We start from the raw sequence: 13,897 nt of genomic DNA on the forward strand, positions 1-13,897 counted from the left end.
GGATCTAAAGTAAAGAAGTTTCTCATCAGAAAGGTTGAATTTGATTTAGATTTGATAGGTGAAGAAATGAATTGATTTCATGTTAAATTCAATAAGCTGATGTAAGTTGTGTGAATGAAGGTGAGCATGTGACTGAGCTCATGCAGCAGAGAGGAGAGTGTTGGAGTGCACACATGTTTGATGGAAACTTGCATGTTTGACCTGCAGCAGAATCAAGAAATGATGTGAAGAAGAAGAAGAACGTAGCTCAGTGCTGACAAGTCAGTCCTGTTTAAAGCTGCTCTTAAAACAACAACAACGTGACATCAAGTGTTTAAAGTCAAAGTTCAAGCTGTTTGTGGCTTTTTGAAAATGAGAGCAGCTTCAAAATCAAAGTAGCTGTGAACCATCTCTATGCTGCAGTGATACAGCCAGAAACCTGAATCAATCATCGCCATGGAAACAACATGAAAGCAAACTCAATGAGTCCTTCAGTGAGTAACTCAGTAAATGAATGAGTTACATGAAGCTGCACTTTATCTCCAGACTTTGTTGAACTATACTGAGCATGATGTTGATGATGGTAGCAGCTCTATAGTGAGTGTGTGGTTGTATTTCTGCACCTTAGATCTAATCATCATTAAATGTTTCCTTCTTATCGTTCCAGTGTTGATGCTTGGTGGTCACACAAAGAAAAAATCAGGTTCTTTGTAAATCTGTTCTGTGCAGCAGCAGAGAGAGAACAGCAGACAGGAGAGAAGATACTGGAGCTGTTATCATCAGTGTGCACATATCAAACATTCCCTTTTGATGATGCATACATGAATGACGATATGAAGAAATATCAATCAGACTTCCTGCTGGATCTGTACTCCCATTTGAAGGACTGTAAGACTAAAACAGGCTTGAGTGTCCTTCCATCATTACAGTCAGTTCTCCAGTCAGCTCCTACAGTCTGGTCCATAAACCTCTCAGAGAGAAAGACCTCCAGCCTCCTGGAAGTGCTGAAACTCCAACCAGAGAAGAAACAAGTGGAGCTGACACAGTACACTCATAAAAAGAGTAAAATTAGGAGTTTCCTGCAGTGCCTGCCTTATATCTCACAGCTCAGGTAAATGAAATCTTCTTCACATGAGTCAAATATCTGTAAGAAAAGATGTGCTGTGAAAAGAAGTGATGGAAATATTTGAAGCTCCATAAATTGTAAAGTGATGATTTTGTCTTGTGCTATTTGTTTGTCATCAGCATCATATTTGTGACTTTATCTACATGGATCATATTGTAAATGTATTCAGACTCTGTCATATTTCAGAGGGAAACGTGCTCAGTACACCACTGTGTTTCACTGACTTGTTCAGCTGTTTGTTGCTATGAAGTTTCATATTTTCTATAAATCTCAGATGACTTTTAATGCTGGTGCAAAATGGTGCTTCATGAGCGTCGTGATAGCCAGGAAGGGGGGATAACACAGCTGCAAAACGTTGTTGCAATGCAGTAACATCTGCTCCCTGTGCCTGTGTGGGATGGTTGTCACAATGCAGCGAAATTGGAATGGTGGAATTTGGCACCTCCAGCCCCAACTCATCTCTTTCCTTAACCAGGCTCACCAGATGAGCAGCCTCAGCCCCTCTCCATGCTTTAACCCTTGTATGGTGTTCGGGTCTGTGAGACCCGTTTTCAGTTTTTCTCAAAAGAAAAATTAAACAATTATTTTTTCAACCTGAAATTCATTGGCTTTGGCTTATTTTCTGTGAAGAACATAAATCCGAACTAATTTTCAATGACCTCATACTGTACCTCCCCCCACGCATTTACATTACATACAAGGTGTTCGGGTCCACTGGACCCAGGTCTAATAAAAGTGTTGAAAGTGTAGGTCCTGTGTTCCCACACTCTGTCTTCCTCCTTTCTGGTGCTGCTGATAGTGTTTTCTTCCCCTCCTGCTCCCGCACAAAGTTGCCACATTGTTGAAAATTCAACTATCAACACCGTCTGCTCTTACATTCCCACACATTTTACCCTCTTTCTTGAGGGATCCAAATTTTATTTTCTCATACCCTGTCCCACCTGCAAATTAGGGGCATAATACTATAAATAAGACTTTGCCAGTGTGGTTCTTTATCACAACTGATCAAGATGGCAAAAGATTATCTGCTGCGAGGGCCATCCAATTGATTTTGGAAGAGAGAGGGGCTTTGGAGGATGATGTTGACAAAGAGGTTTCAGAATATTTCACATTTCTGAAAATTCAGAGTCTGACAGTGACTTTGAAGAAGAGGATGAGGTTGAACACCATTTAGTAACAAAACAAAGACGAGTACCCCATCAGCAGCCAGCTCCAGGACCAGAACAAGCCCACCAGACAGCAAGTGAAGAAATATGGATGTCAATAACTGGTGAAATTGAATGGTCTTCTTGCCCAAGAAATGAGCCACCCTGCAGAGCTGTTACTGTAATAAGCCAGGGCCAACACGGCTGACAGTTACTCATGTGCAGGACATCAAGTCTTCATTTGAGCTTTTCATCCCAGATTCCATCCAGAAAATTATTCTGGATTGCAGTAATCTAGAAGGACGGTGTGTTTTTGGAGAGAGGTGGAAGGAGATGGACCAAATTGATCTGCAGGCCTACTTTGGGGTTCTTATCCTTGCAGGAGTTTTGAGGTCCAAAGGGGAATCCACAGAATCCTGTGGGATGCAGAAACCGGCAAGAACCTTTCCGTGCATCAATGTCTCTGGAAAACTTCCACAAAATTTCCAGGATTATCCGTTTTGATAACCGAGCTCGACGGCAGAGAGACAAGCTAGCTGCCATCAGGACAGTGTGGGATAAGTGTGTGCACCACCTCCCCCTGTTTTACAACCCTGGGCCTAATGTCACCATTGATGAGCAGCTGATGCCATTTAGTTGTGAAACATATTGCTTCACGTGTAAATGTGTTGTCTTTCCACTCACTCCACTTGATTATAACTGATTTATTTTTTATAACATTTTATAAAAGAAAACAAAAAAAAACGAGAAGCACATTGATTCATAAATGTGATCTAACAAAGGTAAAGGGAAAAAAATAACTATGTTTGCTGTTCATATGGCTTGTAATTGGGATGAAGTAAACATCTGTTGAGTAATTTAACATAAAATTGTTTGATAGTGTTAATTTGGAAAGCCAAAACTCTAGCGGGTCCACCAGACCCATGAACACTGGCTGAGTAACAAAAATATGAACACCACACAAGGGTTAAGGAGGTTGAGGTGATATACAGTCATGTGAGAAAATTAGGACACCCCATTAAATAATCGACTCTTTATTAAATGTTCACGTATCAATGTCCAATCATGTTTTCATGTACTACTGGAAAAGAAAGTGACTTAATTGCAATTAAACAACAAAAATTAAACAATTTTTACACATTTAAAAAAAAAAAAAAAAGAGATGAACAAAAATGTGTCTTTTAATGGTGGAAAACGTTTGGACACCCTACCCCCCAATAACTAGTGTTGCCCCCTTTGGCTGATATAACTTCAGTGAGACGCCTTTTGTTGCCTTTTACCAGTCTCTGACATCGATCCGAAGCTCCTCAATCCACTTCTCAATGCAGAATTCTTTCAGCTGTGAGATGTTTGAGGGTTTTCTTGCATTTCAAGTCACTCCACAGCATCTCAATGGGATTAAGATCAGGGCTTTCACTTGGCCATTCCAGGACGCTCTTCTTTGTTTTTAGCCAGTCCTTGGTGGATTGGCTCGTATGCTTTTGGTCATTGTCATGTTGCAGTGTCCAGTTCCGCTTCAGCTGTAATTTTCTTTTTTTTTCTTCTTTTTTTCCCCCCTCTTTATTTATGAAGTTTTACACATGTAATTTCACATATCAGGCCCAATACAGCAAGTACCAACCTATACAAAGACATATCAAGACAGATTAGGCCATTAAAATTCGGATGATAACAATAAAACAGATAAAAGAAAAAGAAAAAAAGTGAAAAAGGAAAAACAGAAAATAACAAAAAACCCCAAAAAAAACCCCAAATTAAAAATCAACTCCCCCCCCCCCGCCCCCCCAAAACCAGAACAAAAGGGAACCCCATGATACAAAAGTTTACTCTGCTGGACCAGGCTGATGCCGAGGATGCGGACACGGAGGCTGGCGCCGCAGCTGACGGCATGGGAGCCGCAGGTGGTGGCGCCGCAGGCAACGGCGCCGCAGGCAGGCAGCGGCGCCGCAGGCAACGGCGTGGGAGCCGCAGGCAGACGGTGGCGCCGCAGGCAACGGCGTGGGAGCCGCAGGCAGACGATGGCTGGACAGGCTCCTCGGTCCCCCTAGTGGAAGCAGCAGGCTGAGGAGGCTCACAGGACCCCTCAGCGGAAGCTGCCGCAGAACCAGTAGGCACGTGGGCCTCTGGCACACATAAGGAAGACTGCTGTTGCGCGGAGCACTGACCCTGCTCAGGGAGCAACAGCCGGGTGCAGTCCTCATCTGGCTTCTTAGCCTCCAGTGTCCAGAGTCCACTGAGGGCTGCAAGTCAGCCTCTGAGGAGGCCCTGGAGCAAGTTACAGTCTGAAAACTAGCCAGCTCATGAGGAAATATGTCAGTATTAGTATGCTTGTCTCTCTGCTTGGGGTGAATGCTAGAAAAACAGTCCAAAATGTGTGGAGTAGGCACAGCCTCCTGAAAAGGGGCAAGCGAAGACTGTGACTGAGCACTTAACTGTGCTACTGACTGCGCTATGGACTGCCGTAAAGGTTGTAATGATGCCAGTGGTGATGGTGGCTGAGAGGCTGACAGAACTGAAAACTGAGCTACCGGTAGCGGAGTTGATTGTGGTGGAGGCGTTGACTGAGCTAATGGCTGCTGAGCAGCTAACTGAACTGATGGCTGAACAGATTGCACTGACAGACGTGCAGCAGGTGAAGTGGGGAAATCACTGGGAGTACTATCCCCTGTCACGAAACACTCAGCCCCAGAGTACAAAGTCCCAAAGTCAGAAATAACACTATCAGTGTCCTGTACACTCACCACAGCCGGGCGCGCTGAAGTGCCAAACTCCGGTTTCGGGGTGATGCGCCGGCGGTGCGATTGTTGCTTCCTTGTGGAAGAGGAAGCAGGGGTGCCTGAAAGAAAGGAGGTAGAACGCTTTTGCGGCTGCTCCTGCTGCGGTGTGGAAATGGCCACCGCTCCCGTCAATACCACAGGTGTGAGAGGAAGTGTGGTAGGGTGATGATGGCAAGGGTAGCATTTCTTCTTTAAAAGTGGATTGAGAGATTTGGCCACAAACCTTGGTGAAAAATGCTGCTGGCGCCGAGAACACCAAGCGGCGAGGGTTTCCAGAAGGGCAGCTGAATCTTCCTTCCCAGGACCGCCCATGCCAAATAGTTCATAGTTCAGCCTCGCTCTCAGAGCTGTTATTATGCGTTTTAGTCCATTAATGTCCAGGAAAGTGACAGTGGAGGCAGTGGACAACAAGAAATGATCAAAGAAAACTAGCTCCAGCTGCCTGTTGTAGGGGTCGGCAGTGTGGATTATCCTCCCATAGTAATTCCACAACAGCGTGAGATACTTCCCCACTGACACTAAACGTGAGTCTGCTGGATTCATGCTGGTCACGTCGTACTGTCATGACTGGGGCAGCAGTAGTGTGGAGGTGAGGAGGAGGATCCAAATAGCAGACAGTGGCGGAGGTGCAAGTGAGTTTTATTTACAGTGAACAATAACCAAGGTGTGGGCAGAACCGAACATAAACCTAAAATGGGAAAACTAACACAAAAGGAGGACACGGGGCAAGGAGCAGAGAGACAGTGAAGCACGGAATAATGCTAAATACACAGAAGATTCACAGAGAAACACAGACGACGCGACAAGGAGCACAGGCAGACACGCAGTATAAATACACACACCAGGTAATTAGGAAATGGCAGACAGGAGGGGACACAGCTGGAACTAATGGGCATAATGAGACACAAACTTACAAAGTAAAACAAGAAACTCACAGACTGTTTCACAATACCAACTCGGGGACACGAACAGGACACAGAGGAAGGACACACGTAGGGATGATAGAAACACTAAACACACAACTCAAACCCTAAGAACAAATACAAAACAGCAGAAACTGGAAAATAATAACAATAAACTCAAAACACTGGGTCAAAGACCCAGGACCATGACAATATGACCACCAAGGGTCCTTGCCACTTGGTTAGTAACTTTGAACTTTAAGAAGGGAGTAATACAAGCACTTTGTCTCCCAATGAAAATTGCCTGAGTTTAGCCCCGCCACCCTTGCGTTTTGCATACAGGGAGTGCAGAATTATTAGGCAAATGAGTATTTTGTCCACATCATCCTCTTCATGCATGTTGTCTTACTCCAAGCTGTATAGGCTCGAAAGCCTACTACCAATTAAGCATATTAGGTGATGTGCATCTCTGTAATGAGAAGGGGTGTGGTCTAATGACATCAACACCCTATATCAGGTGTGCATAATTATTAGGCAACTTCATTCCCTTTGGCAAAATGGGTCAAAAGAAGGACTTGACAGGCTCAGAAAAGTCAAAAATAGTGAGATATCTTGCAGAGGGATGCAGCAGTCTCAAAATTGCAAAGCTTCTGAAGCGTGATCATCGAACAATCAAGCGTTTCATTCAAAATAGTCAACAGGGTCACAAGAAGCGGGTGGAAAAACCAAGGCGCAAAATAACTGCCCATGAACTGAGAAAAGTCAAGTGTGCAGCTGCCAAGATGCCACTTGAGAACCAGTTTGGCCATATTTCAGAGCTGCAACATCACTGGAGTGCCCAAAAGCACAAGGTGTGCAATACTCAGAGACATGGCCAAGGTAAGAAAGGCTGAAAGACGACCACCACTGAACAAGACACACAAGCTGAAACGTCAAGACTGGGCCAAGAAATATCTCCACACTGGTTTTTCTAAGGTTTTATGGACTGATGAAATGAGAGTGAGTCTTGATGGGCCAGATGGATGGGCCCGTGGCTGGATTGGTAAAGGGCAGAGAGCTCCAGTCCGACTCAGACGCCAGCAAGGTGGAGGTGGAGTACTGGTTTGGGCTGGTATCATCAAAGATGAGCTTGTGGGGCCTTTTCGGGTTGAGGATGGAGTCAAGCTCAACTCCCAGTCCTACTGCCAGTTTCTGGAAGACACCTTCTTCAAGCAGTGGTACAGGAAGAAGTCTGCATCCTTCAAGAAAAACATGATTTTCATGCAGGACAATGCTCCATCACACGCGTCCAAGTACTCCACAGCGTGGCTGGCAAGAAAGGGTATAAAAGAAGAAAAACTAATGACATGGCCACCTTGTTCACCTGATCTGAACCCCATTGAGAACCTGTGGTCCATCATCAAACGTGAGATTTACAAGGAGTGAAAACAGTACACCTCTCTGAACAGTGTCTGGGAGGCTGTGGTTGCTGCTGCACGCAATGTTGATGGTGAACAGATCAAAACACTGACTGAATCCATGGATGGCAGGCTTTTGAGTGTCCTTGCAAAGAAAGGTGGCTATATTGGTCGCTGATTTGTTTTTGTTTTGTTTTTGAATGTCAGAAATGTATATTTGTGAATGTGGAGATGTTATATTGGTTTCACTGGTAAAAATAAATTATTGAAATGGGTATATATTTGTTTTTTAAGTTGCCTAAGAATTATGCACAGTAATAGTCACCTGCACACACAGATATCCCCCTAAAATAGCTAAAACTAAAAACAAACTAAAAACGACTTCCAAAAACATTCAGCTTTGATATTAATGAGTTTTTTGGGTTCATTGAGAACATGGTTGTTGTTCAATAATAAAATTATTCCTCAAAAATACAACTTGCCTAATAATTCTGCACTCCCTGTATGTGTTGAGTCTAGCCCTGCCAAACTAAGGGACTGCTGATGTTCGTGACCCTGGAGCTAATTCTCCTGTGATAATATCTGCAGCTTTGCTTTCAAGTACAGGACATACTGAATCTAATTTTTCGCTGAGTTTGGACCTTCCTCCCAGTTTTCTTTAATCAGGTCCAACATCCCCCATGGCTTTCTGTCGAACAGTAACTCAAAGGGAGAAATTCCTGTGGAGGCCTCGGGAATCTCTTACACTGCAAACAACAGAGGGTCTAATAAGCAATTGCATTCATTCTCGTCAATGAACTTATGAATCATGGATTTCAAACCCTTATTCAGGCACTCCACCAGCCCATCAGTCTGTGGGTGGTAAATGCTGGCACAAACTGATTTAATATCTAGTAAGCTGTACAGCTTTTTTAGTGCGCAAGACATGAAAGACATGCTCTGGTCAATCAGTATCTCTTTCAGCATACTGACACGTGAGATGGCCTGAAATTGTACCTGTGCTACTCTCTTTGCAGAAATGGTACTCAATGGCACCGCTTCGGGATATTGTGTTGCATAATCCACCAGAACTAATACAAAGTAATATCTGTGTGTACTTCGGTGAAATGGCCCAATGAGGTCCATGCTAATGTGCTCAAACGGGAACTCCCTGAATGGTCAAAGGAGCTTTTGGAATGGCTGGTTGGTTAACCAGCTCACACTCTAGGCAGGATGCACACCAGCGTCGCACATCCCCTCGGATGCCCTGCCAATCAGAAATCGAGCCATTATTCAATCCAGAGTCTTGTCATATTACATTTGCCCCTCCATGGAGTTATAATGAGTCTCCAATGAGTGACATGAGTAGAGATTTCCATCTCTCCAGATTGCATTTTATTTTATTTAAAAGTGGGATGTGGTTTAATTTAGTTAAATCTGCAAGTTTAGGAGAGATATTAATACCTAAATTTTTAATATTTCCAGATTGCAATGGGAATTAATCAGAAGATCAGTAGATTTTAACCAGTTAATTAAATAATCTGAAACTCTTGAAAAAGAGTTTATTAATGTAATTATCCCAGAGAGATGGGTTTGTGATCCCACACATCACTCGGACCAGACACACTGTTCAGGTTATGTTTTTTCTATTGTGTTTTCGCAGTATTTCTTTTGGTTTGGTGCTAGTCTCCTGTCGATAAGCCAGCTGTCTTGCCGATTCTTCCCCTTTCACCAGTTCCCGGCGTCACTAAAAAGGGAGAGACCTTATTATGCCAACAAGCGGCAGCTGCCCCTTCAGCAGTGTGTCCACCTGCAGATGTAGCAGATGTGTTAGAGCAGGATGAGTGTTTCAGCTGCTCTGATGGAAGATGTGTTTAACATGGAGCTTCATTATGTACAGGAAGGACAAGATGGAGTCCATCAGTAGTGTTTGTTTGTTTTTATGCAGCTCACATCAAATCATCACTAAATGTTTCCTTCTTATTGTTCCAGTGTTGATTTTGAGGATCCAGATGAAGAAATCAGGTTCTTTGTGAACCTGTTCTGTGCAGCAGCAGAGAGAGAACAGCAGACAGGAGAGAAGATACTGGAGCTGTTATCATCAGTGTGCAGATTTGATACATTCCCTTTTGTTGCCATTGATGATGATTTGGAGAAATATCAGTGTGACTTCCTGCTGGATATGTGCTCCCATATGAAGGACTATGAGACTAAAACAGGCTTGAGTGTCCTTCCATCATTACAGTCAGTTTTTTCAGCTCCTGCTGTCTGGTCCATAAACCTCTCAGAGAGAAAGACCTCCATCCTCCTGGAAGTGCTGAAACTCCAACCAGAGAAGAAACAAGTGGAGCTGACAGGCTGCTCACATGAAGAGAGTGAAGTGAGGAGTTTCCTGCAGTGTCTGCCTTATATCTCACAGCTCAGGTAAATAAAATTTTCTTCACATGAGTCAAATATCTGTAAGAAAAGATGTGCTGTGAAAAGAAGTGATGGAAATATTTGAAGCTCCATAAATTGTAAAGTGGTGATTTTGTCTTGTGCTATTTGTTTGTCATCAGCATCATATTTGTGACTTTATCTATATGGATCATATTGTAAATGTATTCAGACTCTGTCATATTTCAGAGGGAAACGTGCTCAGTACACCACTGTGTTTCACTGACCTGTTCAGCTGTTTGTTGCTGTGAAGTTTCATATTTTCTATAAATCTCAGATGAAACAGAATCTAAAGTAAAGAAGTTTCTCATCAGAAAGGTTGAATTTGATTTAGATTTGATAGGTGAAGAAATGAATTGATTTCATGTTAAATTCAATAAGCTGATGTAAGTTGTGTGAATGAAGGTGAGCATGTGACTGAGCTCATGCAGCAGAGAGGAGAGTGTTGGAGTGCACACATGTTTGATGGAAACTTGCATGTTTGACCTGCAGCAGAATCAAGAAATGATGTGAAGAAGAAGAAGAACGTAGCTCAGTGCTGACAAGTCAGTCCTGTTTAAAGCTGCTCTTAAAACAACAACAACGTGACATCAAATGTTTAAAGTCAAAGTTCAAACTGTTTGTGGCTTTTTGAAAATGAGAGCAGCTTCAAAATCAAAGCAGCTGTGAACCATCTCTATGCTGCAGTGATACAGCCAGAAACCTGAATCAATCATCGCCATGGAAACAACATGAAAGCAAACTCAATGAGTCCTTCAGTGAGTAACTCAGTAAATGAATGAGTTACATGAAGCTGCACTTTATCTCCTGACTTTGTTGAACTTTACTGAGCATGATGATGATGATGGTAGCAGCTCTATAGTGAGCAGCAGATGAAGATTTCAGACAGCAGAGAGTCTTCATCACTTTGTGTGTCCACCTGCAGATGTAGCAGATGTGTTAGAGCAGGATGAGTGTTTGTGTTGTAAGAGTGTAAAACAGTGTTCAGCTGCTCTGATGGAAGATGTGTTTAACATGGAGCTTCATTATGTACAGGAAGGAAAGATGGAGTCCATCAGTAGTGTGTGGTTGTTTTTATGCAGCTCACATCAAATCATCACTAAATGTTTCCTTCTGATTGTTCCAGTGTTGATTTTGAGGATCCAGATGAAGAAATCAGGTTCTTTGTGAATCTGTTCTGTGCAGCAGCAGAGAGAGAACAGCAGACAGGAGAGAAGATACTGGAGCTGTTATCATCAGTGTGCACATATCAAAATTTCCCTTTTACTAACGCTGACATGGATGATGATCTGAAGAAATATCAGTCTGACTTCCTGCTGGATATGTGCTCCCATATGAAGGACTATGAGACTAAAACAGGCTTGAGTGTCCTTCCATCATTACAGTCAGTTTTCCAGTCAGCTCCTGCAGTCTGGTCCATAAACCTCTCAGAGAGAAAGACCTCCATCCTCCTGGAAGTGCTGAAACTCCAACCAGAGAAGAAACAAGTGAAGCTGACAGGCTGCTCACATGAAGAGAGTGAAGTGAGGAGTTTCCTGCAGTGTCTGCCTTATATCTCACAGCTCAGGTAAATGAAATTTTCTTCACATGAGTCAAATATCTGTAAGAAAAGATGTGCTGTGAAAAGAAGTGATGGAAATATTTGAAGCTCCATAAATGGTAAAGTGATGATTTTGTCTTGTGCTATTTGTTTGTCATCAGCATCATATTTGTGACTTTATCTACATGGATCATATTGTAAATGTATTCAGACTCTGTCATATTTCAGAGGGAAACGTGCTCAGTACACCACTGTGTTTCACTGACTTGTTCAGCTGTTTGTTGCTATGAAGTTTCATATTTTCTATAAATCTCAGATGAATTTTAATGCTGAAACAGGACAACAGTTTATAAAATAAACAAGGTTAGATTTGATTTAGATTTGATGAGTGTAGAATGAATTGATTTAGATGTTAAATTCAAGAAAGTGATGTAAAGAAGAAAGTGAAGAGAGGAGTTTACTAAAGTTTCTGCCTTAATTGTCTGAGCTCAGGTGAAAAAGGTGGTGCATAAGTAATTTTGTTTACACTTTCTGTTACAGCTCGGTAATAATGGGGTAATCGTAGGGTAATAAGGCAAACAGAAGAACATTATGATGTGGTAATTATTATACATGTACTAAATTAATGACCACTTGATATTTAAGTAATATCATAATAGCAACAATGGTTATAGTTGAGCAATATTATGTTGAAATTTATGTAATTGAATGATAGGAGCAGGCAGCACGGTGGCACGGTGGTTAGCACTGTTGCCGCACAGCAAGAAGGTCCTGAGTTCAATTCCACCATCAGGTCGGGGTCTTTCTGTGTGGAGTTTGCATGTTCTCCCCGTGTTTGCGTGGGTTCCCTCCGGGTACTCCGGCTTCCTCCCACCGTCCAAAGACATGCAACTTGTGGGGATAGGTTAATTGGAAAATCCAAATTGCCATTAGGTGTGAATGTGCGAGTGAATGTGAGTGCGAATGGTTGTCTGTCCCTGTGTGTTGGCCCTGCGACAGACTGGCGACCTGTCCAGGGTGTACCCCGCCTCTTGCCCTATGACAGCTGGGATAGGCTCCAGCGCCCCCCGCGACCCTGAAAAGGATAAGCGGAAGTGAATGGATGGATGGAATGATAGGAGCCAAAAAACTGTGAGTAATAATCTGGAAATATAGCTGTGTAATAAAGTGGTAATAGTAGTGTGACAAGGCAGAAACAAGAGTCCCTATATATAATAATAAGAAGAAGACTCCAAGTAATTGATTCATCTATCCCATGTGGTTATGGTTTGTAATGCTGACAAAAATCCACCTGATGGCACTCTGGATGTAAATGGTTGGTTTGTTTTCTGCTCTAACAACCAGAAAGTCAGAAACCAAAAGAAAAATTTTAGTTGCAAAGTTTTGGATTAAACTTTGGTTCCTAGCAATAGTAATAATAGTAATAATTTTGACATATGATAGTGTTAGAGGACTTAGTGAACAGAAGTATTTAACTTGACAGAAAAAAAAAGAACTTAAATGTTTAAAATTTCTTCAGAAAGTTCTCAACCAAATGGTTGAGTTTTCACTTTATTTTGCTAATTCAAACATTAACGTAAATGTTATTAAAATTAATTATTTGCCATAGAATCAATCTACTGGACCCATTTCCTTATCCATTGCTGTTAATTAATCACATTAAGTGTTAGCACAGCAAGAATATGCTGAAAGAATTTCCTCAATAAATTCCTTAATAAATACTCATTTATTTATAAATTTTTAACTTTCTGAGTCAACATTAGTAAATATTTAAAATTAAAAAGTAAACATGGAAATCATAATTATCAATTATGATAATAAAATAATAATAATAATTCCCTTTTAATTAAATGGCACTAGCTTGTAAATGAATATTGGAAATTGTCAAAATTATAATTAAATGTTTCACAATTACTAGACGGACACTAAACAAGTCTATGGCTCAAGACCATGTGCTCCTGTGACTGATTCATGAGCAATGTTCCCTCTAAGCTGCGCACGTGCGCAATCGTGCACTACTGGCACGGTCTCCGCGCACAGAAAATCTGCATTGCGAACAAAAAAAATCGAATCTCAATTGAAATCAAAGTAAATACGTTTACAATTCATTCTGTCTTGCAGTGTGAGTCAGTAAGTGACTGGTGACTGGCTGCTCCAGCCAATAATGCGATTCACATTCGTATATACGCAGCTAATCAACGTCGTTGACAGGCTATGACAGCGTCCTTATGTGCCAACACCAGTGTTTTAGCTAGCAAAGTGGCGTGGCTGATGTGGAGTTAAACCATGTTAGTGACAACGTGTACAACTACTGGAGATGTGAGCAGGACAGATGGAACAATTGACGGAAAAAGTGTGGACTTTATACCAGTTTTTAAATTGTGTTGATAGGCCACGTAAAACCAGAGTTATGATAAAAATATCTGCAATGTTTGGTTTTCTTCCTGAATACTATCTTTGTTTATATTTACTGAAGAAACGGTAAAAACACGTTTTATAAGGAAAGCGCTCAAAAGCGCTCTCCGCCTGTGAGCAAAAACAAATCCAAAAAAACCCCCACCCTTTCCTGTTGGTGGAAAAATGTACCATGTCCACCAGTAAAAAATAATATGGCAA

General features: G+C 42.0%; 1 protein-coding gene across 2 annotated transcripts in view; it reads left to right on the forward strand.

The window, feature by feature from the left end:
* LOC146680749 (uncharacterized) overlaps positions 1-13,897 on the forward strand; it is a 60,860-nt gene that overhangs the window by 20,162 nt on the left and 26,801 nt on the right. The window contains exons 5-7 of one of the 2 annotated variants that reach the window (XM_085449891.1): positions 647-1,090; positions 9,298-9,729; positions 10,868-11,308. In XM_085449891.1, the coding sequence (XP_085306017.1) occupies positions 647-1,090; positions 9,298-9,729; positions 10,868-11,308 (1,317 nt within the window). The remainder of the gene's footprint in view (positions 1-646; positions 1,091-9,297; positions 9,730-10,867; positions 11,309-13,897) is intronic. The other variant, XM_085449893.1, reaches the window with a different exon arrangement.

Source organism: Copadichromis virginalis, linkage group LG23 (genome assembly GCF_057382275.1).
Source record: "Copadichromis virginalis isolate Kocher_CV1m ecotype Utaka linkage group LG23, C_Virginalis_male_GT1.1, whole genome shotgun sequence".
Lineage (NCBI taxonomy): Eukaryota > Metazoa > Chordata > Actinopteri > Cichliformes > Cichlidae > Copadichromis > Copadichromis virginalis.